Here is a 25,710-nt window from a genome sequence, read left to right on the forward strand (position 1 = left end):
ACAGTGTTTGCAAAAATCATTTTCGAAACTTTTTTAATTGAAGACATCTGTGCTGGCAATAAAAACATTTATGCTTCGTGTGACTTAGAAGCCCTTTTGATACTAGTGCAAACTGAAAATGGAACCATTAATTGAGGACTTATTCTAGGTCACTGCTTCCATTTTCTGTTGCAGGTGAGATCGGATCAGGCAGTAGGGAAAAGTACGCACAGCCTGTGCAAGTGAGAGGCAGTAATTCTTTTGAATGCTGTTCCACAAGCAGTACAGACACATCGGTGATAGTTTTTCAATTCAGTGGTGTGCAGAAACAGCACTGGATAGCGTTGTAATCCTGTTCAGTGCTGCTCAGTGCTAACAGGATAAAGTTAATTTATGTTCATAAGACAGGAATTAATAAGACATGCTTGGTTTTGGTGCTTTGATTAATATGAGTAATTCTGCAACAGAACACAAAAAGCTGCATTCGGTTAAAGAAATAACTTATCCTAAAATCCTAACTATATTTGTATGCATTTTCGCTGACTAAATCTCCAGTATACAGTATATACACATTTATTATCAGATCATAACCGACAGCTTCTATCAGACAGAACAGAGCACCTGGACTTCAGCATTGTTTTCTTTAACAGGATTGTTTTAATCAAATCTGGTTAATTAGCTTTTTTAATAGTCATTTAATTGGTACAATTGAATTATCTAAATGTTTAAAACATATCAGCCCAGCAATATTTGATTGCAAAACTTGCAGCCATACTGTATATCTCTGGTAAACCTGCACACATCTGATAAACTGGGAAGCTGATCATTTATCAGGAGGACAACCACAAGAAATTTCACAAAAAAAAACAGTAATAATTCTAGAGAAGAGAAGAATTCTTCCAAATCTGTATTACCCTCCTAGCCAACATATGCAAAGTAATACTCAAAAGAATATTTTGTTTTTTAGATTAAATGATCTAGCTTGGACAGCTATTCATGATGCCAGCTGGAGATTGGCTTACAGAGCCAAGGGAATTTTGAGCGCCATTGGCTATATTAACCTTTTTAGTATTATTGCATTACTTTTTGGGCAGGGGAACTGCCTTGTTATTTGTTCCGACCGAATAAAACCATCTGCAGAGTTGATCAAACTACAAACAGGTGCGTTGGAGACAGTCATCAACAGGTGTAAAAATGGAAGCCATCAAGTACACTGTGCTCTGCAAATCTTGCCTTATCGGCAAAACAGGTAACAAATCTAGTGCGTGCTCTGATAAAGGTCAGAAGACTGAAATTTGAGCTATATTTCCAGTAAAAGCACAGTGTGTTTTTGTTTCGTACAAATGACTACTTCTTTTCTGGAACTTTGTTTTGAAGTACTGTAGATGAACGTTTCAAAGCGTGGAATGTGCTGATTGTGTGTTAGTTTTAAACATGACTGTATCAGATTCCTGTTTGTTTAATTTATTATACGTTTCAACGTTAATCGACACAAAATAATATTTGTTTTAAATTGTCGCTTTTACTACACTAGCAGCAGTTTAAGAACTATTTTTCTAGTTTTATCTTCAAAAGTAGTAGCAGCAGCAGTAGCTCTAGAAATCCCTCAGTTGTGAAACAGTTTGCCTGCCTTCTGAAAATAATATTTAATAAGGAAAAATTGTCCTTCAAAAATAAGAGTTGTCTGTATGTTATAGTTATAAAGTAATTAATATATTAATACATAAGGCCACTTAACATTTAATTTGAAATGCTGAATTGGATTTTGATTTGGATTTCAATAGCAGGAATTTAAATTTAAATTGATTACATTTTTGTCAAGGGATGAAATAGAAACTCAGGTGAAACAAAGGTACCTACTGACTTGTTAACCTTATTATTTTTTCCGTACATAAATCTTTTAAGATTTCAACACTTGTGCTTATTTTGAACTGTTTTGAATTCTCCTCACTCGACAACGTTTAACAAAGTGTGACAAACACCTTTTCCTTTTGTTTCTTTTTCAGGGCTTTAATACTTTCTGCAAAAAAGTAAACAGATAACAAAAACCTAGTGATGTGGGGACCTTCTGAATGACTTCAGCCCTGATTGTGTTCAAAAAGCTGTGAAAGCAACTCTCGTCATTAGTCCCTCTGTATTGAGCCGGTGCCTATCTTGATTCAATAGGGTTAAAGCAGATCTCCAGCTAGGAAATTGTCTCTTTTATTATGCATTTTCTAAAAGCAAAAGGCTTTTCCGAATACAATGCAATTGAAGGGGAGAATTTTTAAAAAGGAAAAAGCTATAGGACTTTTTTCATTTACATGTTTTTTTTTCATTTTGCCTTGTTCCAGTTGAGCAGTTTAGTTAAGGTCAGAGGTCAAGCTGGTACAAATCAGTGGAGAGGGCAGAGGTGAGACACACCCCCTCCCCCCTCCGCTTGATTGCATGAGGGAAAAGAGGAAAAAATGCTTCTGTACCCTGAAGGCACACAATCCCCACCTTTAGAGCAATTTCTCTTTCTCTGCCAGCCATCTGTGACAGTGCTGAACACTGGGCTTTAGCTTATTGTGTGCCCTGCATTGACATAGGGAGTTCTCTGGCTTTACGACACACTGTTAACAGCTGAACAATTTGCCGCCTGGTTTCTTCCCAGAAAAAAACAATTGGCAAAGAAAATGACAGAACTGCTGTTATAAAATAAGGGTTTGGAAATAATTTTTAAAAAGCTGAAGAGAAACTGACGTGAATACTGGTTTGCATACACTTGTATATACTGGGTTATATACAGATGCATAATACTGACGTGATCTTTTCATACAGTACAGTACCATTAGACAGCAGCCACAGAAAAATGTTTGTTTGATCAGGTACGCAGTGAGACCCTGTGCTGGTTTAGCTGTGGCCTGTCCCAAGCTGGTGCTGAGAGAAAAGGAAGTGGGTGACATCGTGCTCCGGCCTGCTGTTAACAAGCGTAGACAGACAGAAGACAGTTGAGGCCCTCACGGCGCAGAAAGAAGTGGGTGACGCCAGCGTACGTGTCAGGAGACACCTCTCAGTGCCACACGGAGGGTGGCGTCGTCGTGCCGAGCCAGGCTCGTTGCCAAACTCGGGCACAATCCGACAGAGGAAACTAGACAGAGGGAAGGGCAGGATGAGGTAGCCGTTGGGATCAGAGATGGCGGCTACGGACAGGGGGCTTACTTTTTGTTCTTTCGGGAACGGTGGCACTCCATTGGGAGAAGCAAAAATAACTTGGAGGTTTACTCCTCTCTGTAACTCCGTGTATTTCTTTGAGGGAATTCTTCATTTTATCCTGTTTCCACTTTTTAATCTCTTATTCCTGAAGGCTCTTCCCGCTTGCTGTGCTAATTATTACCAGAGCATTCAGACTTCTGAAAACTGTGAATGTTCGCATTAAAGCAGCGATGTACAGAACAGTTACTGCGGTTGCAAAGCTTCCACTTCTTGGCAGCTTTCTTGGCAGTGTTGTAGTTACCCCACAAGATGTGATATTTAAGAAATCTCCTGGTGGGTCTTTTTTATTGTTGAAATACCTATTGATTTATTGCTTTATTTATTTGCCTGTGACAGTCGATGACACAGTCACATTATATGTAAGATGACATTGTAATAAAGAGCTTCTGTACACTGTGCAATAATTAATGGCATTTTTAACAAAAGGTAGGCATCGTAATTGAACTGCTCAATACCGTCACTACCAGAAAAAGCTATAAATACCACACTAACCTCTTTCATGCTCACATTGGTCTTTCTGCATCCCTCCTTACCCCATCTCCCCTTGGTTCACTCATCTCCCTGCAGGGGATCCTGACTTCCTCCTCCTACAGCCAGGTGGTTGGCCCTCAGCCAAGGGGGCTAAGCCAAAGTTTCTTATGCCTGACTTTCCAATAAACATTCCAAAACACGTTTTCTGATTGGGCGATGTTATTCCTGGCGAAATACAGTTATCAAAAACACAATGTGCAGTTTACACCGGATGGAGTTTTTGCCATGGCATAAAAATCTGATGCAATGCTAAAGTTTAGTAAACTACAGCAGAAAGGTTGTGAGGTTACAAAGGAGTAAATACTGTGGCATTTGGCACAGGGCTGCCTTATAGGTTGGAGCAGTTGTAGTGTGAAAACAGAAGAAAGTCACAGGAAAAAACAGAAAGTCCCTCACAAACACAGTGCATTCATGTGCTTTTACTGGCGTGATATGGGTGAGTGTGAAACCAGTGACACTTATGTGTGGGACCCAGTGTAATGCTGGTGTAGTGCTATGAAAGAGGCTATACAGAGCAAAAGCTGTTATTGCTAAAATAAATACTAATTTATAGTAGAGCTATCAGATGCAAGCAATAAATCAGCATTAAAAACAGATCTAACTGTTCTAGAGGAGACTGGAACCTACGTTGCTTTCTACCTCTCCTTTATGTCCTACCCCTGGGGTATTATATACGAAGCACATATTTTATGGTTTTGAGCCCAGGTTTTACCAATGCATAATTGTACTGCAAATGATTAATTTCAGAGCCACATGGAAGAACATTTAAAGTCACCTGAAATTAATTTCTTTGAAAAAAGCTATAAAACTGTTCTGCTCATGGGATTGTAGAGCAGTTGGCGGGGAAGGCAGGGAATAATGCAGTATGTTGGCGTGACTGGGAGTTTGTGGGTGAAATACTTTTGGACTTAATTTAATGAGTTTGTCACTTGGAGCCAGAACAGAACCTCCGCATAAACAAAGGCACTAACCAGTGGTGCAGTTCCCGTGCAGAGATGAGTGTTGGCGCTTCAGGCTCCATGTGTGAGAGCAGCCGCTGAGAGAATATTCTCCTCCTTCAGCCGCAACAGCCTCGCACAGCCCTCTGCCTGTGCTGCTGCTCACTCACTGCTCATATCTTCTTCATAGTATGAACCGCTGGGGACCAACCCAGAACCTTGATGGAAGAAGTAATTCAGGAAGGCCAACCGTGACCTGTAGTCTCGCCAATAAGAGAGAAAGCTAATTTCTCTGAGCTGGGAGTCTTCAGGCACAAAACCCCCAGCAAAGTCAGTCTGATGGCAATTTTGTAATTTTGTGGAGTGGATTTGCCTGACCCAATCCATAGGATAAAACCCGACAGCTGTGAAGTATGTGCGCTATAAGCATGCAGGTCTTTTTTTTTCTTCAGAGGTTTATGCTGTTCCTAGTGGTTCTCATGTCCTGTGTCCCGATTGTAATTACCTGGGAAGGCTGGCAGTTCGGAATTGAGCTTGTGAACTGGAAGCCTTTACTAAATATTAAGGAGAGCAGCCCTCAAGGGAAAGGAGCTGTCTCCCTTCGTGAATGATTTATTTGCATAGAGAAGAATTTGACTCGCTTTCCCCATAGGACCCGTTGTTATTCAGAATCACGCTTGAAACAACAGTGTGCAGTACGTTTCAGAATTAAAGCAGATTAGCAATGTTTATTTAGCAAGTGGTACCCATTACTTGAGACCAGTAGCATGAAATCTGCTTATAAATCTATTGGTGAAGTTGTAGAACACTATCAAGTTACATTTTTAAAACGTGTTTCTTTCCGTGAAGATTAAAGGTGTTCATCTATTGAGATAAGTGGAATGCACAGACTTCATTTTGTCATTTTTAAACAGGAACTTTCCAAAAGAATACTATTTGAGCCCCAAAAGGCCTGTAATTCCCTAAATTATGTAGTCGGGCGCATTTGTAATATGACAGCAAAAAATACATGAAGCAGCTGACCGCTAACTCAAATCAACAATGTTTATTATATTAAAAAGCTAGAACCCCAGAAAACATTTTACTCTTATAAACACATAATATATTTTTCCAGTAAAAATACTGAAATCACTTGAATACATGCAAGATTCTTCACATTTTACGCTTAAGGAATGAAAGAATTTACATAAGATAAACTTTGATTTGAGGCCACCCTTCTTCAGTGTTCTCTGGATCATCGTCTTCGAGTATAATGGCCACATACCAGCACAACACATGGCAGGGTCTGTGGGACTGTTTCCAAAAGTTCTCACTTGGTTCACACCACTAGTGAGTGAGCAGGCTGTTTTGTTTAGGAATCCTGACAGTGGGGTGGCTGCCTGTCCTTGTTTGCTCAAGGCTCAGGCGTCCAAGTCTTGCTATTACTGACCACTTGTCATGGGGGCTGCCTGTGTTTGCTGTACACACAAACTGTTTCTCTGCCGCTGGCTGGGATGGTTTGAGTGACCAGCTGGCCACCAGTTCCTGCTCTTCTGAAGGAAACGCTGTGTAAACTGGAGAGTGTTGGATAGGATTTAACAAGATTATTATGAACTGTTAGCTGCTGCAAATAAAACAGCCCACAGCTGCACGATGTATCACAGAGAAGGAATGTTTAACTGCAGGAGACAAAAGGAATAGGAATAAAGAGATTTGCCCCTCTCAAACAGAATGGGCTGAAACGGATTGATTTCTCCTGTGGCCCATGTGAAAGCAATCTATCATGAGAATGGCACCCAGCAGGTACCCGACAGCCAGGATAACTATTTATAGAAGAACAATGTTGCTGTTGAGGTTATAAAATTATGCAGTAGCACAAATACACACCAAATTTTCAGCACGGGGGGGTCACAGGAAAACAAGACCACCATGATGAGAATGGGCAGTTAGGCTCTAATTTAAATCGATCTTATTTCATTTTACATTTGGATGTTCTTCCACCCGTGATGGTGAAGCCTGTGGTCTCCAAGCCTTCAGCCAGGACTTTTGAGCCCTCCAATTTCTTTCCACTTTCAATTGATGTCAGGCAGGTTTTCAAACCCCGAGCTGAACTTGTTCTTTTGCTAAATTTGTTAAATTTCAAGTGAATTATGAAACGTGTTTTGAAACTTGCCATCTCCAGCTTTTTGAAGAGCTGAGAGCAATTAAAATATGTGTTGTCAAGCGAGCGTGAGTCCAGTTCAGGCGCCAGTGAAGCAATTGAGATCTCAGCTGGCATGCAGCCTGAGAGACCGTGTATCTCTGCAGTGGCTTTGTGTGCAGAGTACAGCTCTCTGCTGCCTTGAAAGAACGTTTTTAGCAACACTTCCGGATTGTGTGAAAGAGGCATTGAAGATTATTTATTTGTGCCTTTCTCAGAGGTGATTTGCATCTGAAACAGTGTCTGACATTTAAAAATGTGCATACCACTGAAATTATATAATTTAGATAAAACTGATAAAACTAAAATGTTCAAAGAGAAAAGTGCAATGAGTAACAAAAGGGAAACATTACAGTGATTGTTGCAGATTAGATGAACAACTAAAGAACAAAACACCTAACTAGCAATACATTGACTTTAAAAAAAATGTGCTTCAGATCTGAGCTGATAGAAATATATTATCTGTAAAACATATACTGTATGTGCTATATAGCAAAAATATTTTTCTTCTCACATCTTCTTGGATGAGGAATTGCCTTTTTACTTTTTATTATATTTGGACTTTTGTATAATAAAGGCTTGTGTTGTTCAGTATAGGATACTACCTAATGTTTATACATTTGCTATGGACTGTAACGATGCATTGTGCTGTCCCACATGCTACTGTTTTCATATTTAGGGACCGTTCTTTGTTATCTTAAGTTGACATTATGGTGATTTAGGGAACATTTTTGTGTTTTGAAACCAATCATAGATTATGACATGGGAAGTAACAGGCGTTTTCACTTCATGGGCAGTTTTTGAAGATGTATTCAAGGAGACATGGTACAAACAGACTGCCTGTCCATTTTGAAGGCTTTTGTTAAGCTTGTATAACATGGGGATTACCATACATAAACACTGTATAAAGTATTATAAGTATGCAGTACAGATAAGTCCAGTTGAGGTTTTTGATATTCTAATATTCAGTGTCCTTTCTGGGAACACTCTGACTGTTGCTGTGGGATAGTAAGGTTCCCATTGTGAAATCCTGAGTCTGGTGTTTTTTGTCTTTTTTGTATTTTTTTTTCTGTCCCTCACCAGAACTGATGGATTGATGGATATTTTTATTGTTTGTCCTTAACAAGTTAGTGTGTGTTTTTCTGGTGATATATTGTCACGGCGTGCTTTGAATGCACCACAGGCTTTGGCTCATTGCTGGTCTTGCATATTCATTAACCCTTTCTCTTTTATTAAATCGTTTTACTGCCAGGGAGCCTCAAAGGGAGAGTGCCGACAGAAAACTTAACATTGCATTTTCTGATGTCTGTGTGCTGTCCTTCAAAACAGTTTCTGACAGTAAGACATACAGCCCCCTAAGTTTGCAAGAAATCATACCAGTTCCTCTAACCAAATGACTTATGGATATTTATTTTTATTTTAGAATTAATGTCCCTTTTCGTTAGACACTTGGGCATTGGATTACCACATTGTTCCACGGTCTGGGGACAGATGACACAAAATGTGTCAGAGAGAGTGTCAGATGGAGTTTAATTTAACTGGACCAGGGTGAAATATCAGTGCTCCTCTAAAGTGCATTTCAATCTGTGAAATCTCAGATTCTGAGTGAAGAAATGGGTTTAAACACTACCTTGCCCTCCTTCTTTTATAATAGCTTTTGTGTGTTAATATAGTCACTTGAAATATAGGGATATTTTAGTGGTTGTTGTTTTATACCCACTGTTATATCTTGGGCAGACTGGTAGCAGAGTGTTCCTCATTCATAAATACACAGTGCTTGATCAGTTCAGTAAAACTACATTGGGCTTAGGCCTTCAGTGACAGCTTTCAGAGGGGATGTATTCAAATAGGATACAGTACAAGATACAAACAGACTGTCCATCTCAAAGGTTTTTGTTTCATTTTATTTCTTATTTGGCACAGAGTACTGTTTTCATAAGATCACACACTTGGTTCTAAAAAGACATAATAAAGTAAGCAACACCTGCATATTTAGTACAGTAGACAGGAGCCAGACTCCTTAATGTGGGCGTAGAGCTCTGCTGCTGATGGAAAAGTTACTGCTGCCGAAGTCTCATTTTGAAGTACAGTACTTTGCTAGAACTGTATGTTTTCAAACTGCCAAAATCTTTTCCCTCCCTGGTTCATGTCTTAATTAACGTTGCTGAAAGAAAAGGTAAAGTGAAAAGGTTATTCACTGTTAGCATAGCAAAGCATTGGCTGTTTTTACATTACAGAATGCTATGTTGTGTTGAGAACAAAGTAATTTTGCCTTCTACCACATTATGTGCTGTTCTGCACCTACTTCTGCAGTACGATCTCCAACATGATTACGGGTGTTCTTGTATTGTGATTCGCACACTCTGGGTTATTAATCCCCCATGCAAGACTTAACTGGAGTGAAGATGCAGAAAGATCCCTTTACTACAACACCGACTTGGGGTTTCTGTTCCCACTTTTTTCTGTACCTTCAATGTCAAACTAGAAAGCTACAGAACTAACATCATTATCAGTGTTTGGCATCTGAAAATCCAGATTTTCGCTATCCCTCATGTGGCAGCTACTGTATAGATGTTGTGCAGGATTTTCAATTGTGAACACTTTTTTCAATAAATTTAAATTAATTACTCACTCATTAGTTTTGGTAGTAGCCTAAGGTTTTCAGATTAATGTACTTGTCTGATAAAAGGGAGTCCTTTCAGGATCTATTGCATTAAGGACAAAAGCCGTTCTTGAAAAGAAGTGATGATACTTCAACCTAGTGATTAAACAAAATAAAATAATGTGTTGGTCAAGAATTACTTTTTGTAAAGCCACAGACTGTAAAAAAAGAGTCTCTTTTATTTAGAAGCAAAGGGTAATCTAGAATGAATGCAGAGAATGGAGAGGAGGGAAAGGGTCACTTCATGTGAAACATAGGCCAGGGCAGCCTGCTGGTGGGTGAAATGAGAGGGAAAACATGGCCACAGCCTGCATGGCAAAGGGTTGCTAGAATGTGGCCAACAAAACTGAAGGAGTTGTTCTCTTTTAAAGAAAGTAAGGTTGCCAAAGCCCAGTTTCTTGAAATATGGTCGTTGCTCTGAGTTACAGTTTAGAGTTTTTTTGAAAGGGAAATCCGGAAGACAATAGATTGCTGAAAAAACCCAGGCAAGCTTTAAACTTTATTAAGTCTGTCTGAGACAAAGGCCGCCCCCACTCCTGTGTGCTGGGGTTTAGTGGAGAAAGAGTTTGGCAGCCTCCATGCTGTGCACTTGATTGATGTCTCTGAACATCTGAGGGACTTTTTGTGTCCAGCTTGCCTGCTCAGAGTGCTTAATGTGTGAATACTCGAATAAGGTCATCCCTTATCGCATGTAATCCAGCCCTGAAAGCAAATCAGCAGTGACAGTCATACCCCATAAGTGAGAACACAAATCATCTACCCGCCTGCAGTGTACAAGTCATGAGATTTTTCTTTCTTCCCCTCTAAATTCCCTGTTCTGGCTCAGTGAAAGGAAGGCTTGTCACAGTCGTGAAAGCTTCAGAGCTGTACGTGCCTTGAATAACACAGGGGCCAATCAGAGTCGGGCTCGGAGTGGGGTGGGGAGGCGGGGGATTGTTTATTTGTAACAAAGTGATAGTCTTTTCACTAGGAGGTTGAAAGTGGGCTCTTCTATTGTTAGCTGCTAATGATGAATGATGTGGATTGTGAGAAAACTTGGAATGGAACAGGGAGCACAAGTTAAAAGAGGCTGTTCTTTTGTATCCAAGCGAATTGTGCTTGAAAAAGGTTTCCATCCGTTTCCATTCTATGGCTTCACTTCTACAGCTGATGTGGAGAGAGTGCAGCAACGCCAGTGTGATTTTAGTTTGAATATATATGTTTTTAATCTGTGCAAGTCAACAGTCAATTCGTCACTGTCAGAAGGAAGCATGTAAATTGTTTGCCCGCGACAAACGTAGTAGCAGCCTGGCTGGGGTTCAGTGACAGGGGATATAAAAATAAAGTGATGGTCAGAATGTATAAATGTTGATTTCTGTAATGATGTTATTAATCAGCAAGATCAGTTATTTTTCTAATGATTTCTACTGCAAATTATTCTGGCACATCAAAGGATGAAGACTGAGCTTTTGCTAACGGGGTGTGGCAAGGTTCCCCCGAGGTGTCAGTTTAAATATCCTAGTAATATTTTGCACATCGAAGATTTCATTTTTCTAGTTTAGTAGTTAATCTACATGTCACACTACTCTGCCTTCAACCACATCTCAGTGTTTAAAGCCATTTTGCCGTGAGCCTGGATGCCACCTGCTGAGCTGTTTATTATTTCTTTCCTTTAACAATCATTTACTGTAGAAAAGAACGATGTGTTTCTCCAACGTGTTGCAAAACTAATGTATGAAAGTTACTGGTGAGCTTGAATGGCCCATCTACAAGGAGGTTTTCAGTTTTAACTCATGGGTAGATTTAATTTTTTTATAAGGAACTGGAAATCCTTGACAAAGATGGAAAACAAGTTGAAATCTGGTTTCATGCATAAGCTTACAGATAAAAAACAATATCTTATAGGCTTTTACATACATCACGTCAGCTGACAGGCTTGAACAATTTGAGTACTGGCTGCCTCGGTGAACTGTGTGCTCCTGCTACACTTATGTGCTGTTTGTGCTCTTCAGACTTCAGCCCAATCTGAGGCTCAGGACACTGGGGGATGCTGGGAAACTGGGCCTTCTGTTCTGTTGTTCCACAGCTGTGGAATGATGTCCCAGGCCATATCGGATCCTGAAAGTCAGCCAGCACTTTCAAATCCCATCTTAAAGCTTGCTTTTATACTTTGAAATATCCCTGCATTAATTTGTGTGTACCTGTCTCTTTTGTTTTAGAGAGATTTGTATCAATATTTGTGATACAATAGAATTTAAAAAATCTAACTGCAGAATACACAAGGTCAGAGTACAGAAGGACTGCAATTAAAGCTGTCGGCTTTCTTCAAAGCGCTCTGTCCTTGTGCCATATCAGCGCGTTGAAATTCATTCAGTGTTTTAAATAAGTCTTCACCCCATTTAGTGGACCCATTTTAAAGGCCTGCAGTGAAGCAGTAAAGTTTCTTTTTTTGGTAAATAATAGAATTAAAAAATGTCAGATAAAAAGAAAGTATGTAAAATCTAAGTAGTCCCTTGAGCTATAAGATGAAATTGAATATGTGAAAGAAATTTCTATAAGTTAGTCCTAAAGAGCATATTGTGATAATAAATTACATAATTCAGAGAATTAGAGTTTTAAGAAGTAAGACACAATGAATCATATTGTTCTCTTCCCAATACTGCGGTGACACTCAAAAATGCCACAATAATAAAACTATATTTCATGTGTCTCAGCCCGTTTCCTTTGTCACACTCAGCCGTCTGGAGAAAATGTGCGGGCCAGTCAAGAGGTGCAGAGTCCCGGTAGCTGTCTTGAGATCTGAATTTGTATTGTTTTTTCTCGTGCTGACTAAAATGCGAAAGACAGCCCTGAGTGATTCCTCTGCCTGGAGGGTGGGGAGAGAAGAGAATCCCCCCCTCCTGCTTCCTCTAACCCCCCCCCCCCCCTTCTCCTTGGAAACAGAAGCTTCCAAGTGTGAGAAGTGAATCCAGGCTCCCGTGGCTAGAATCCAGGCCGGCTCAGGGTATCAGCTGCCCTTCTGTTGTCCTGCCCACGAGGTGTCCAAGCGAGGTCTGTCGGGTGACACAACCAGTGTGTAACAGGCTTGTGTCTCTCCCATTCCCTCCTCCCCAGGCTCTCCCAGCTGACTGCGTGGCGGAGCAGTTTTGGCCGAGGCAGTTCTCACCCACCGGGGGAATAAGGGAGACGGCGAGACGACTGGAATACCTTCTGGACCAGGAGCGATGGGGTGGCTGGATGAACCAAGCTGGCAGATGTCCTTTTCTTTGCTCGTGCTTCTGTCCCTCCACACCAAGGGTAAGGAGCTGGGGGTCCTCTGCTTTTCTGCTCGTGAATGGTGAAACAGTGGGTCACTTAGAATTTGGGGTTCAGTGCCTGGCTCCCAATTTGCCAGGACAGGCAGTGTGGGAGTCGGGACGATGCGTGGCAGGGGATGGTAGCATTGTTCCTGCATGATAAAGTGCTTAATTTCTGTATTGTGGAGTGGAGTTACTGTGTGTTTTGTCCTCCTCCTCAAAGCTGAAAATCCTTCCCAGTTGTGACTTTCTTTTAGCATTTACTGTATATGAAGCTAGAACGTTTAAGGTTGCTGAATTAGTTAACGCCATACCAGTGGGGTTTGCTGTGCGTCACAAATCACAACTGCATTGCAATCCAGTTGTATTTCTGTTACAACAGGTGTTTGGTTGCTCTGCTTGTCGGATTGCACTTTCAACATGACAACAGCTTGTTTGGTGAAAAAAAAATGCAATTAGATGGACCTTTTGAAATACATTACTGCTTTTAGAAAGACATTTTTAATCTAGATTGGACAAATATTATAAGTGTTTAAAATCTTAAAAGGCAAAACATTTCTGCAGTACACAGGTCTGTAATTTAAAGTGATGTTATTTTTTAGGCTTTATTGTTTTAAAGTTAAAGGGTTTGTCTATCTTGGAGCTTAGAGCTTTTGAGTCATGTCTCAACTGCTTTATAAACTGGCTGTGCTTTCTAGAAAGAGGATGCATTGCATCTCTGCTTACGACTGGCCTCAGAGCTCTCTCTTTTCGACCTGTTTGTCTTCCAGTTTGTTTTGGGATTTAATTTTATTTAGTGATTCATTTGCTTCCCTTTTCTCTCTGAGTGTCTGTGACATAATGTTTTCCTCATCTGTCTGGCACTCGCTGCTTTCACAGTTGGATCACAGGCTTCCTAAATCAATCAAGCACCAGCTCATGCTCCAGCTCATCATTTCATTATAGAAAGAAGTTGGGAAAACTGTGCACAAAGCAGTATTTAGTCAGGTATTGACTTCCTTTCTAGATTCGGTGCTTTTTTTAAGGTATTGTAAAGTGTGTTTTATTCCACTCAAACCCTGAAACCTTGTTTCAAAATGGGTTGCCTTAAGAAGTATAACATATTATTAGATATCATGACTGTGTCTACAAGGAACATATTTTACTTCAATTATATCCTAAAAATATACGAACAGATGCTTATGAATGATGTTCATTTTTTTCATAGAAGAGGCTGTTACTATATTTTATTCAGATCTCAGTGACAACCATTTATTTGGGACATTATTGAAGCAGTTGATGGGAACATTAGGAGTGTGTTCACTGAAACCAAAGGGAATGGGAACTGCTTGTTCGAACCTCTTCACTGGTTCTAAATGATAATAATAACTAATTAATAATAATAATACAAAATCTGACAAATATTTTCTAGTCATCTCTTTTGTTTTGTAAGACCCAGTTTTCGCAGTCGCAGGCTCTATTTCAGTGAAAGTTCTCAGCAAAGTCAGAAAGCATGAAGAAAAAAGCAAAACAACAAACGGAAAAAAAGTTCTAAAATTATTTTAAATATTGCCTGAGCTCAGGTTCTGATAAAATTCCAAAATGCATTGAATTTGTTGCCATTTGCAATACTCTGTACTAGGTTTACTTCTGCATACTGTATGCAGGCCAGCCAATCAGATTTAAAAATATTCTCAAATGGCTTTTATTTAAATTATCAGATAGCATTAAAAATAAATATATTAATGATTCAAAAACTGTTAAGGCAAATCCAGAGCTTACAAATGATATACATGAATTTCTTTCTGAAAAAGGACGCACAAATACCTCTTGCAGAAAGTTCTGACAACTATGTCAAGTTTTGACAGTTTTGACTGACTCTTACAGTCAGTTTTGCAGACATCACATAACAGAGACTTTATTTCTGAAGGCAGGTAGCAGTGATATCAAAACAGGTGTCGTCACTAATGAGTCTCGTTCACATGAGAAAGATAAAATGATTGAATTGGATGGATTTGTTTGTTCTAAAATGTGGATGTTAATGCATGTGTGGTAGTTATACATCACGTAAAGCTGTTTTATGACAGGAGTTTGTGGATTTTTCCCTGATAAATAGCTCCTTGCACAGCATGGGGGCATAAGGAAGTTAAAATCTGCCAACTGTGTTAAGAAAGACAGTGGAGCTCCTAACGACTTTACTGACCCCATACACTGAGGAGTCACTGAGGAGTGACCCAGCCCTTGGAGTTGCAAGAGGCCAGTTGTTTTTCATAAGAAGAAACAGTTTTATTTGAGAGTTTTATCTGTTTGTGAATCCTTATTTCCTCAGAAATTCTGTTTAAGAGCACATCATATGTTTTCCAACATAGTTTTGGAAGGTTTAGGCAAATACGGTTCTGAAAAATAAAAGCCTTGACTATCACATGGAGTGACTTAAGACACATTAGGTGCTGACTGTACAAAATACAGATTGGACCACACGAGAGACACAATAATTGGAAAATAGACAAAACAATTCAGCAATCTGACAGTCCCGTAAGCATGACTAAATGCGTAAAAAACAAGCAGTAACTTAATAAAAGAGAAGCAGTAAAAGGTAAAAACCCAAGGAATCGTAGAAAATTAAATTTAGGAAAGAAAGAATGAAATGAAATATGATAATAATATGATTGGATGAATGAAATTTTTGGTAAAAAAATATAAATGGAAAATCTATTATAAATTGAAAAATATAATAAGCAATTATAATTATTAATTAAAATGATAACTTTTATGCATACAATCTTACTGTAGAGAGGATACCAATCTCTCAACATTTTTAAATTGTTGGATCGTAGGCATATGTTGGTATAATTTTGAATTTCTTTTTTTAAATCTACTGATTTTAAAAACCATAGAGTGCACAGGGTTTATATTTTGGAAGATAGATCTTTTTCAGTTTTCTGTATTAATGAGAAAAAAATAAATGACTTACAATTTCTGGCCCCGTTTCTGGCAGCTGTTGTGTGGAATAATAATTGAACTAAATCATTACTATAAATAGCAAAATCCACTGAAATCAGGAAGCAAAATAACATCTTTTTTTCTGATATTTCTGATATAACAAAGGGTCATTTTCATTGTCTAATCAAAAGCCATTTTTATTTGCTCCTGCAAAGAAAAGTGAAACCCTTTTTTCAGAATTGAATGCCCCCAACCCTTGCAGTTTCCCATTTCCATTCAGACACTGTTTTTGCTTTAGCTTTATTTGTTAAAAAGACAAATATTAAACTGCTGAAATATTTTCGTATCACCAAATTATATTCAGCACAGAGACCGCACACAGCGACTTCTGCCAAGAATAAGACAGATGTGTGTATAGAGGAATCAGCCGTTTGTTTTGTGAAATTGTCAGCTTATTTCAACAACTTCCAAGTACGCCTAGCATTTGTTTTTCAACCACAGAATACATTGAAAACATGCTACGAATTGTGACAGTGATGCTGTGCCAAATCCTTTGGACACAGCTCTTACAATCTCTCTTTTATGCAAAGATACTTAAGGAAGCAGCAATACAAACTGTGTTTTGTAGTTAATCGTTTGTGTGTAAACATTCAGCTGGTAACTGCTAACAATTATAGCATAGGATGGTCAATACAGCCCTATCACAAGATAGAAAGACCTTAGCCAATTACAGGAACTTATTTTTTGAATATCATTCTAGTGATATGAGTTTCTAGTATCTAGCGAATTGTATCTAGTGACTTGAGATTCTAGTATGTAGCGACTTGTCTCTAGTAATTTGAGATTGCTCGGAATGATTACTAAGTGTATGAGGCTCTTTAGGGGCAGAATTGGAAAGATTTTGCTCAAGGACAAAGCCAAGAAAAGATGTAGTAATTATGGCAAAAATATTCACATAACGGTGGTGTATTTGTTTAATTAAGGAAAATCAACTATATGTTTATTTAGTTGGAAAAGGTACTTTTGCACTAGAATGATAAGCTTTCAAAGTTGTTTTGTCAGCCTTAGTTGATGGCTTGTATATATAATCTGAGCTTTTTTCTGGTTATAACCAGATATTGCAATCCCAGAATGAGGTTTGATAGTCAATTGTTTATTTGACTTTAGGCAGATGGAAAATTTAAAGTTCTTGCTATTATCCACCCTTTCTAATTATTTTATTTATTACCTGTTGGAATGTCCATTATATATATACTAAGAGATTCCTTGTTGGTTCTTTTATCAAGACGATGTTCTTTGCCAAATACCGATTCCAGTATAAACAGCTAATGGAAAGGTATGTATTACTCTTTTAAACTGATGACAGCCAGATATGCTTGATAATCTCTCCTGGATATCTTTACAATCTCGGTATGCTAGAAGAGCTTTCTTCAGAGTGCCAGAAAGACTCCGTTCCCGAGCAAATTCGCCACAGTCGTCCGACGAGGAGCCCAGGCTTGCGCCTAGGGCGCTCACCCACTCTTTGTGGGCAGCTTCAGCTTATACCTTAGAAGCACAGGGACCCCATCTTTGTCTTGCAGATGAGCATGGGTATTTTTCATGACGCAGTGACATTGTGTAAGAAGTAGAACAGCAAAGCGTAGTGTGGTGCACACCACAGTAAACCATAGCTGGGCGAAGTAATTGTGTGAGCTCACAAGGAAAACTGTCGAAGCAGCGTGTGGCTTGAGGGGGTGCACTGTCAGCACTGAAGGGTGCTAAGACTGATTATCACACTCCAGCCTCCTCTTGCTGTGATGTCTGCAATACTCTGCTTGTTGCCGGCTCCCACTTAAGCTGCAGCAGAATGTTCCACCTGAAGATAAACTGCAGGAGCAGAATTTCAGTGAAAAGCAGCCCTCAGACTGGGAAATCTCTTATTGCTGATGAATTTGACTTAATTTATGTGGTTTTATCCAATCAGTGTGAATGTAGACTTATCTGTAGTGCTCCTGGTCACATGTTTGACCATCAGTTGATGTTATTATTATTATTTACAGTAATTATTATAATTTAGAATCAATGATTCATTATTATTATTATTATTAATAATAATAATAATAATAATAATAATAAGCTGACCGTATTGTATTACTATTACTCCTGCTATCAAGCAAGCTCGGGGCATATTGCTTTTCACCAACTGGTTTCAACTGGCATTTTAGATGCTCAGATAAGAGCAGCTCCTTACAGAATCAGAGGTAGTGCCCCCAACATACCTTTCTCTTATCTGTTTTTAGATCATTAACTGGGATTATTATGATTATTTAGGCAGACTGTCAAACAAAAAGTCTTAACACCATCATTTGGAATGTATTCCTGATCCAAAAAATACTTGAAACAAGTATCTGAGAAGAAGTGGCTGGAGAAGGCTGTGAGTGTGCTTGTTTTTTCACAGCTTCAGAAATGAGAGGACTCTCTGTCGAAGCGTGGGCTTCAGAAAAGGGCCAGAATGCATTTCACAACTGTGGGGTATGGCTGGAGGTGGGGTGCTTGCAGAAAAAGTGGGGTACAGTGATTAAATCATTTCTGTATTTGCTTTGACTTTGATTCTTTTATACAGAGAGAAATTTTGAAAAGATCCTGTCAAAGTCTGAAGGAAAATGTGGAGTAAATGCAGTCAGAAGACATGTCACCTTCCTCAAATAAACTTATCTAGGTCAGAGAACTCCCTTCCTGGAGAGCTGCCTGCTCTGCAGTTGGCCCTGTGGAGGGTTAGTTTGTTCAGCTGACCCGTCTGAGCCAACACAGAGAGAAACAGCAGAACACTGTGCTGCCCCCTCCCCAGTTTATAGTCTGAACAGGCATTAGATAGGAAGACATATGAAGCTCACAGCTGGGTATACAACCCTTTTTCTCTGTGTGATTCCTTATGTCTTCCTTAATTGTTTTCTGATACCACCTGTTAACACTTCGACTTTATAACCTGTATGTTGCACGGTATTTAGCAATAAAAATGAGCTTATGAATCAAGTAAGAGCAAACAGAGATAAAACTGCTTTTTTAATAAAAATGCTGTACCAATGGATGCAGGTTGAGTCTTTGCACTTTTTCCATTGTAAATGCAGCTATAAATATGCCCTAATTTTAGTCTTTACCCATAGGTTTCTTTTCAAGGATGCAAAGTAAGTTTTGATTAGATGTACTAGCCAGCCTGAACAGCGCATCAGTAGCAGCAGTATTGCCAATATGTTGCCAGATCTCATCAGGTCACAGAAGCTAAGTAAGGCTGGACTTTTTGTTAGTACTGGGAGTGCTCGATGGAAAACCTGTAACTGCTGTTATAACTGGTATTAGTAGATCAGTAGATGGCAATATTCCTCCTAGACCAAAATTCCAAATCCAGTGTCCCAGTAAGCTGCCAGTGCACACTGCCCATAGGAAGACCCATCCATTAAAGCCACTTGGCCATTGAAGAACTCATGGCACTGTTTGTAAGAGTAGGGGTGTTAAGCTGAAAAACTTGTTTCAATTCCAGTGTAGGTCTGCAAAATCTTGCCTCCAGCAAGTGTGGCTGCTGGTGCATTATGGCTGTTTTGCCTCTCCCAGGTTGGTGCACTCAAGTGCTGGATGAAATGGGTCCCCTATTCTATGTATGGATCCCTTTGGATGAAATGCACTATGTAATGCATACTGGTCTTAATAATAAAAAAGACTGACTTTTTACTTTAAAATGAAAGAAAATAAATAACCAAATACCACAGCATGGTATTTGGTTTCTTAAACCAATATTATTATCACTGTAGGCATCTGTAGGCATCTTCAGGATGAACAGGCTTATTTAGGCTAACAAAGTCCTGCAAACTTTTTAAGCATTAAATAACATGGGGAAAAGCTTGTATGTAGCACTTTTGCTACATTTCCATCTCTAGATCCTGTGTTATTTTCCTAAAATAGGAAGCACAATTTCCTCTGGAGCTAAAAAGCTTAGAAGAATCACCCTGCAATCATTTTCATATTTGTCTCCATTGTTTCTCATTGTAATGAAGCAGACAGCATGGATCATGCAAATTCAGTTTTTATGGCATATTTGGATTGGTGCTTTCTGCTCAATTTGGTCCCTCAGAGCAGCACTCTGCTGGGAACATCTGGGATTTTGCTTAACCAGCTGGATTTCATTTGCTCACATTTTCAGAAGATGTTTTTGGTCTGCCAACAACAATATAATGGTTTTACAACAACAGAGACTTCAGCCTGGTTGTGGATACAGCGCAAACAGAGAGAGCTCTCCCCTCTCGCCCTCCACGGCCGCTCCTAAGCTTTCATGGGTGGTTTGAAGCTGCTCTCTTGTTTCATTATCACCTCTTTCACACAGCATGGTCAGCATTCATGCACCAGGGTAAACCTGTTATTCTGTATGAAAGTAAAGAATATTTTTCCAGTAAGAAAGCTGCCCATTTCTCCCAATTCCCCAGTGTGTACTGAAATGCAATAGGATTTTAAAGTTGCCTCAAAGGAGGAAATTAGAATTAGAGCTAGGAATCTAAGCAAAAATCTTTGCTTAGCTGATAGTGGTACTTACAGTAAGTACCATGGGGGCAGTTCAATATTGTAAAAGTGGTTAATCATAACATCATAAATTCTTTTTTTTCAAATAGCTTATTCATTATTTATTTTTATTTTTATTTCTATTCATATTTACCTTAGACATATTTATATAGATCACTTTAATCTTTACAGATTCATGGATGAAATGGTGAAGAAATGATCAGTGGAAAATCTTTGATCACACTGCATTTTCAAGTGATATATTATTAGTCCACTGAAAATGAATCAAGTATTAGGTGCTCTTGAAAAATTAGCTTCTAGCTGAGCCCACAGGTAGACTGTTTTTCAGTGCAGCCTGACCTCTGTCCTTACCAGCAGGAGCCCATAGTGCTCAGCCTTGCTGTGAAGGTGTGGGCCTGGTCTCTGTGCTCAGCCTTGCTGTGAAGCAGTAGGCCTGGTCTCTGTCCTCACCAGCAGGAGCCCATAGTGCTCAGCCTTGCTGTGAAGCAGTGGGCCTGGTCTCTGTCCTTACCAGCAGGAGCCCATAGTGCTCAGCCTTGCTGTGAAGGAGTGGGCCCGGTCTCTGTCCTCACCAGCAGGAGCCCATAGTGCTCAGCCTTGCTGTGAAGCAGTGGGCCTGGTCTCTGTCCTCACCAGCAGGAGCCCATAGTGCTCAGCCTTGCTGTGAAGCAGTGGGCCTGGTCTCTGTCCTCACCAGCAGGAGCCCATAGTGCTCAGCCTTGCTGTGAAGCAGTGGGCCTGGTCTCTGTCCTCACCAGCAGGAGCCCATAGTGCTCAGCCTTGCTGTGAAGGAGTGGGCCTGGTCTCTGTCCTCACCAGCAGGAGCCCATAGTGCTCAGCCTTGCTGTGAAGCAGTAGGCCTGGTCTCTGTCCTCACCAGCAGGAGCCCACAGTGCTCAGCCTTGCTGTGAAGCAGTGGGCCTGGTCTCTGTCCTCACCAGCAGGAGCCCACGGTGCTCAGCCTTGCTGTGAAGCAGTGGGCCTGGTCTCTGTCCTCACCAGCAGGAGCCCATAGTGCTCAGCCTTGCTGTGAAGCAGTGGGCCTGGTCTCTGTCCTCACCAGCAGGAGCCCATAGTGCTCAGCCTTGCTGTGAAGCAGTGGGCCTGGTCTCTGTCCTCACCAGCAGGAGCCCACGGTGCTCAGCCTTGCTGTGAAGCAGTGGGTCTGGAGGCTATACCAGCAGGAGATGTGCTGGATGTTCAGTGGGAGTCAAACTTCATGGAAGAAGGGGAAAAAATGTACTATCCTTATCTGGCTGAAAGGAAACAAAATGATCAAAAATGTAAACAAGGTCATTGTGATCTGGTCCAATTCCCATGGCCTGACCTTGAAATGATGTTTTCTGTACAGCACATGGTCATTGGAAAGACAGACTTAACTCAGGAATTTCAGCACTGAGTCACATGGCCTCCGGAGAGTCTGACACACTTTCCACTGGAAAGGCACTTTCTTTTAACGAGATGGGACACTTTCTGTGGAGCTGATTGCAGTTGCTCATTATATAGGGTTTTAATGGGGAATTGTATTGGTTTGAAGCTGCAAAGGAAAAGGCAGAGGTTAATTCTACACTGGAACTAATACATTTTAGCTATGAGGTTTTCATACAATTGAAGAGGACTGCACATGCCTGAAGACTCCTGTTTTTCTTTTTAATTGTGGAATAAATATCTGTGTGCTCCTGTATTGCTCACTGTATAACCACAGGGATGGCGGGTTGACTGGGTGACACTGGGACCCTTGTGTTGGCTCTCTGTGGGATTAGCTTCTTTAACTCCAAAGCCCCCAGTGCAGTAGACCTCCTTCACATTTCTTTATATAGTTATTTCCACAGTAATTTTCTTTGTCTTCTGAAAATCAGGTTATATGGTTTGGATTGAATCCATGACTAATTGTGCAGTACTCAGTAGTGTTGTTGAAGGTGACATACTGCGTTTTGGTAAGTTAGGCTTGTAAATTTCTGTGAGTCTTCAGGCAGTGTTTTCCAGCTTTCTCAGGACAGCTCAGACAGACACTCTCTGCTTGTCTCTGTCTCAGAGGAACTCCACTTTCCTTAGCGAATAAACAAATAATTTAGTTGATCAGAGTTTTTTAATGGTTTTCAGCTCTATAATAAATTTAGATTTTAAGTCTCCTATATTTTATAGATGCCTTTAGATGTCTTAAAACCTGCAGGTTTTTCCAGATTGAAATGAAATCTACAGGTTTACTAAGACATATAGTGTTAAATAAGGGTCTAATTAATTATTTACATATAATTCAGAACAAACATCAGGAAGGCGCATATTGAAGGAGGAATCATTCCCTCTGGGCTTTGAGATACTAAATTATTTGATTATTGAACAGCTCCTAAACTGCTCAAGAAGTCAGGCTGGCTTTCAGATGTCATACATAAATTGAAATCTACAATTATAGGACAGCTAAAAATAATGATAAAGTTCTGTTCAGGGAGATTATTAGTTTAATTAAGTAACTAAAAGTTTGTCCATAATGAGAACAGAGGACACTGGGCTGTGAACAGCAGGATGGAATAAGCCTTATTCTAGGCCATAAACTTGCTTGTGAGTTCTTAGTGTGAAATGGAAATTGAGAATCACTTGTTCTGGAGAATCGGAATTAGCAAGGCCCCGCCATTGCAGGGTGTATGAAATGTAACTTTTGCTCCCTTTGCCTGAGAGGCGGAAACGTCAGTGTGTTTAATACCCTGGTAAGTTGAAACGCCTTGTCCCCGATTTCTCCAACGCTGCACTTTGATCTTGGAGAAAGAATTTGAAGTTAAGCAAAACACGGTTTTGCTTCCTGTCAGCGGCCTGGGGATGAGGATTAAGTTCTCTAAACAAAACCTGAGCTGTTGTCAGATGTGCCGTCCTGAGCGTTCCTGGGCTCGGCTCAGCGAGAGGCTGGCTGTGCTGAGCAGCGGTTCAGCGCAGCACCTGTGCTTCCCTGAGAGGGGAGAAGGGTGAGAGCCGGCCTCTTCCTGTAACTGATTCCTGCAGATTACCAGAGGCTTATCCTGTCGCAGATCTCGCTGAAAGCAGCTGAATGCTGAAGTCATGTAAATCGAAGGTACTGCAGCCCTGTTCGGGGCTCTGAGGAGAGGATGCTATGCACAATGGGCCCTTGTGTTTCTGGAGGGCAGGAGGTTTGTCTGCCTTGGACAGCGCTGTGCAACATGAAAGCTTTCAGGAACTGTTTCAGGTCTCACATTAATATGCATCACTATGTCTTTGTATATGAAATGGCACAAGGGTATATCAAAGCTCAGGCAATAAAGAGGCAGGCTGGTTCCTGCACACATTATTCCTGTGTTATTTCATAGTAACGCTCACAGTCTGTCGACATCCGTCAGCAGTGCGTTTCCTATTTTCCTTGGAGAATGCTTGCTCTCTCCCCTTGCGTTCATGAAACGTGCTCGGGCTCCTCTTTCTGTTTTGGTTTCCTGTAGGATTCCATTCAGAGATGCATTCAACATTTATTTTTCAGTTTGCTCGTCAAAATTGCAGCATTTGAAAATAGTCAGAAACAGAAACTGTTCAAATGCGCAGTTTGTTTTTTAAATCTCCCTGCTTTACACCATAAAGTCCTTATAATGACATGTGCATGGTAAACAGTTTCAAAATTTGTATTTATTTTATCGTTTGCATTTATACTCATATTGCATTTTCCTTACCTATAATGTCCTCATCTCCGAATCCAGTTTTATTTAGAGTCGTTTAAGTGAACAGAAAAGCCCTTAAAGGAGACCTTAATTTGTCTAGTGCTTCAGCTAACTCAGTTGCCTTCCAGAACTTTTAATAATAACAGCAAGTCTCAACCTGGAAGCTTCATTCTCAGAAATGCAGACACAAAAATGTATTTTAAATAATAAAATTAATGCAAAATTGAAAGGCAAGTTAGGAAATCCTTACAGTCAATTTAAAAAAGGGGCTGCTCGGATAGTTTGCTGTGAATTATGTATTGTAGTGCTTGCCAGTTGCTTTTATTAGCTTATTGTGGCGAAATCCAAGACTGTTGAAGTGTTGTTTTATGGAATAGGTGCACCTCTACCTCTTAAAATTAATAATGCTTTTGGACATCAAAGGCAGAATGGCTTCTGTCCTTTTTCATTCCGATTGATAAGCCCTGATAGAGGTGTTCGGTCCTGCAGTATGTGCCGTTGCTTATGGTACCTGTGCTGTGGACTTGGTACCTGTGTTTTTGTGTTAAAAATTACTGCACTGCACTCTGTACAGTATGGCACACAAGGTCTGTATCTGATCACAGATTTGCAGGCATCATTTTGCTGAAAAGAGCCCAGGAACACATCTGCCAGATGATTTCATATCCTGGGCATCACTGCTGGGACAATGGTGATCCTGCACACATGTACAGTAGATGTGCAGGAGTCTGGCTTTAACAGAAGGCTATTTCATAGTCTGCATTGGAAGATGCACTTTTGTTCTGTGCCTGTGGTCTCACCCTCTGATCAGTCTCTGCAGCCAGGGGATCTTCCTCTGAGCTGCAGAGTACCGTGGATGTAATCCATAGGCCACAGCAGGGAATTGCTGAAACAAATTAGAAACATTTGGACAAGAAAGAGCATATCCTGGGATGTACCTGCATGTACAGATTGCACAGCAATTCAGATGTCCAGGTTACATTAATAACAGCCCTTGAGAAACACTCTTCTTAAAGAAAATCAAACATATACAGTAGATGTACTTTGAATATACTTTTTTAAATTTTACATTTTCAATTCTCAATGTTAGGTCATCTTAGCTTTTGCTACTACATCTCACATTGGATTATTTAGCTTTCTGCTTAACCTCTGACTTGAGAGAAGCAGGCATCCTTTGCAGAGGGCTATTCACTCTCCACGCTGTAGTCGCTGTGGTCCCCAAGCATGACCAGCAGAGCTGAGGTGAGATACAGTCATCGCTGATACACCTACAAGCCCACAGCTGCCCAGACGACAGAGAGCCCTGTCAGGCTTCACTTCTTGGCAGCATGTGTGCCACTGCTCTGGAGATCCTGGATCGGGACCCTGAGAGCTTTGGACTCTGTGGGTGTGGATGGCCTTTAGCTGCTGAGCTACTGTACATGGGAGCTGAGCCACTCTCTTTTTCAAAAACAACAACATCCCATTCATCCACATACTAACAGTTTGTTTTACTTGATGTAGCAGTAATTTAGCCTAGGGAAATATTTTAATAAAAGGCTTAGTGTTGATCACAGATTGATAATTCTGTTGGCTGTGATTCCTAAGGGCTAATGATATCTTTGCTTGTTTTACTTTTGCTTGCTTGTTCTTCTCAGACTAAACTGCTAGCTTATCTCTTTTTTTTCTCAAATATCTCTGAAGATGAAAAAATGTTTTGGACTAATTACAGAAAAAGGTTGGAAGGCATGGGCTTTAGCAATGTTGGATTTTACTCTTTGTAAAATTAACGGGACATTTCCAG

The 25,710-nt window shown here is 40.2% G+C and overlaps 1 protein-coding gene across 1 annotated transcript in view; it reads left to right on the forward strand.

Moving 5' to 3' along the window:
* The window catches only part of LOC148838162 (bone morphogenetic protein receptor type-1B), a 162,064-nt gene that overhangs the window by 100,010 nt on the left and 36,344 nt on the right, over positions 1-25,710 (forward strand). The window contains exon 4 of the mRNA XM_088910857.1: positions 12,620-12,802. Coding sequence (XP_088766983.1) covers positions 12,730-12,802 — 73 coding nt within the window. The 5' untranslated portion in view covers positions 12,620-12,729. The remainder of the gene's footprint in view (positions 1-12,619; positions 12,803-25,710) is intronic.

This window comes from Atractosteus spatula, chromosome 3 (assembly GCF_055471065.1).
Source record: "Atractosteus spatula isolate fAtrSpa1 chromosome 3, fAtrSpa1.hap1, whole genome shotgun sequence".
Taxonomy (NCBI): Eukaryota; Metazoa; Chordata; class Actinopteri; order Semionotiformes; family Lepisosteidae; genus Atractosteus; species Atractosteus spatula.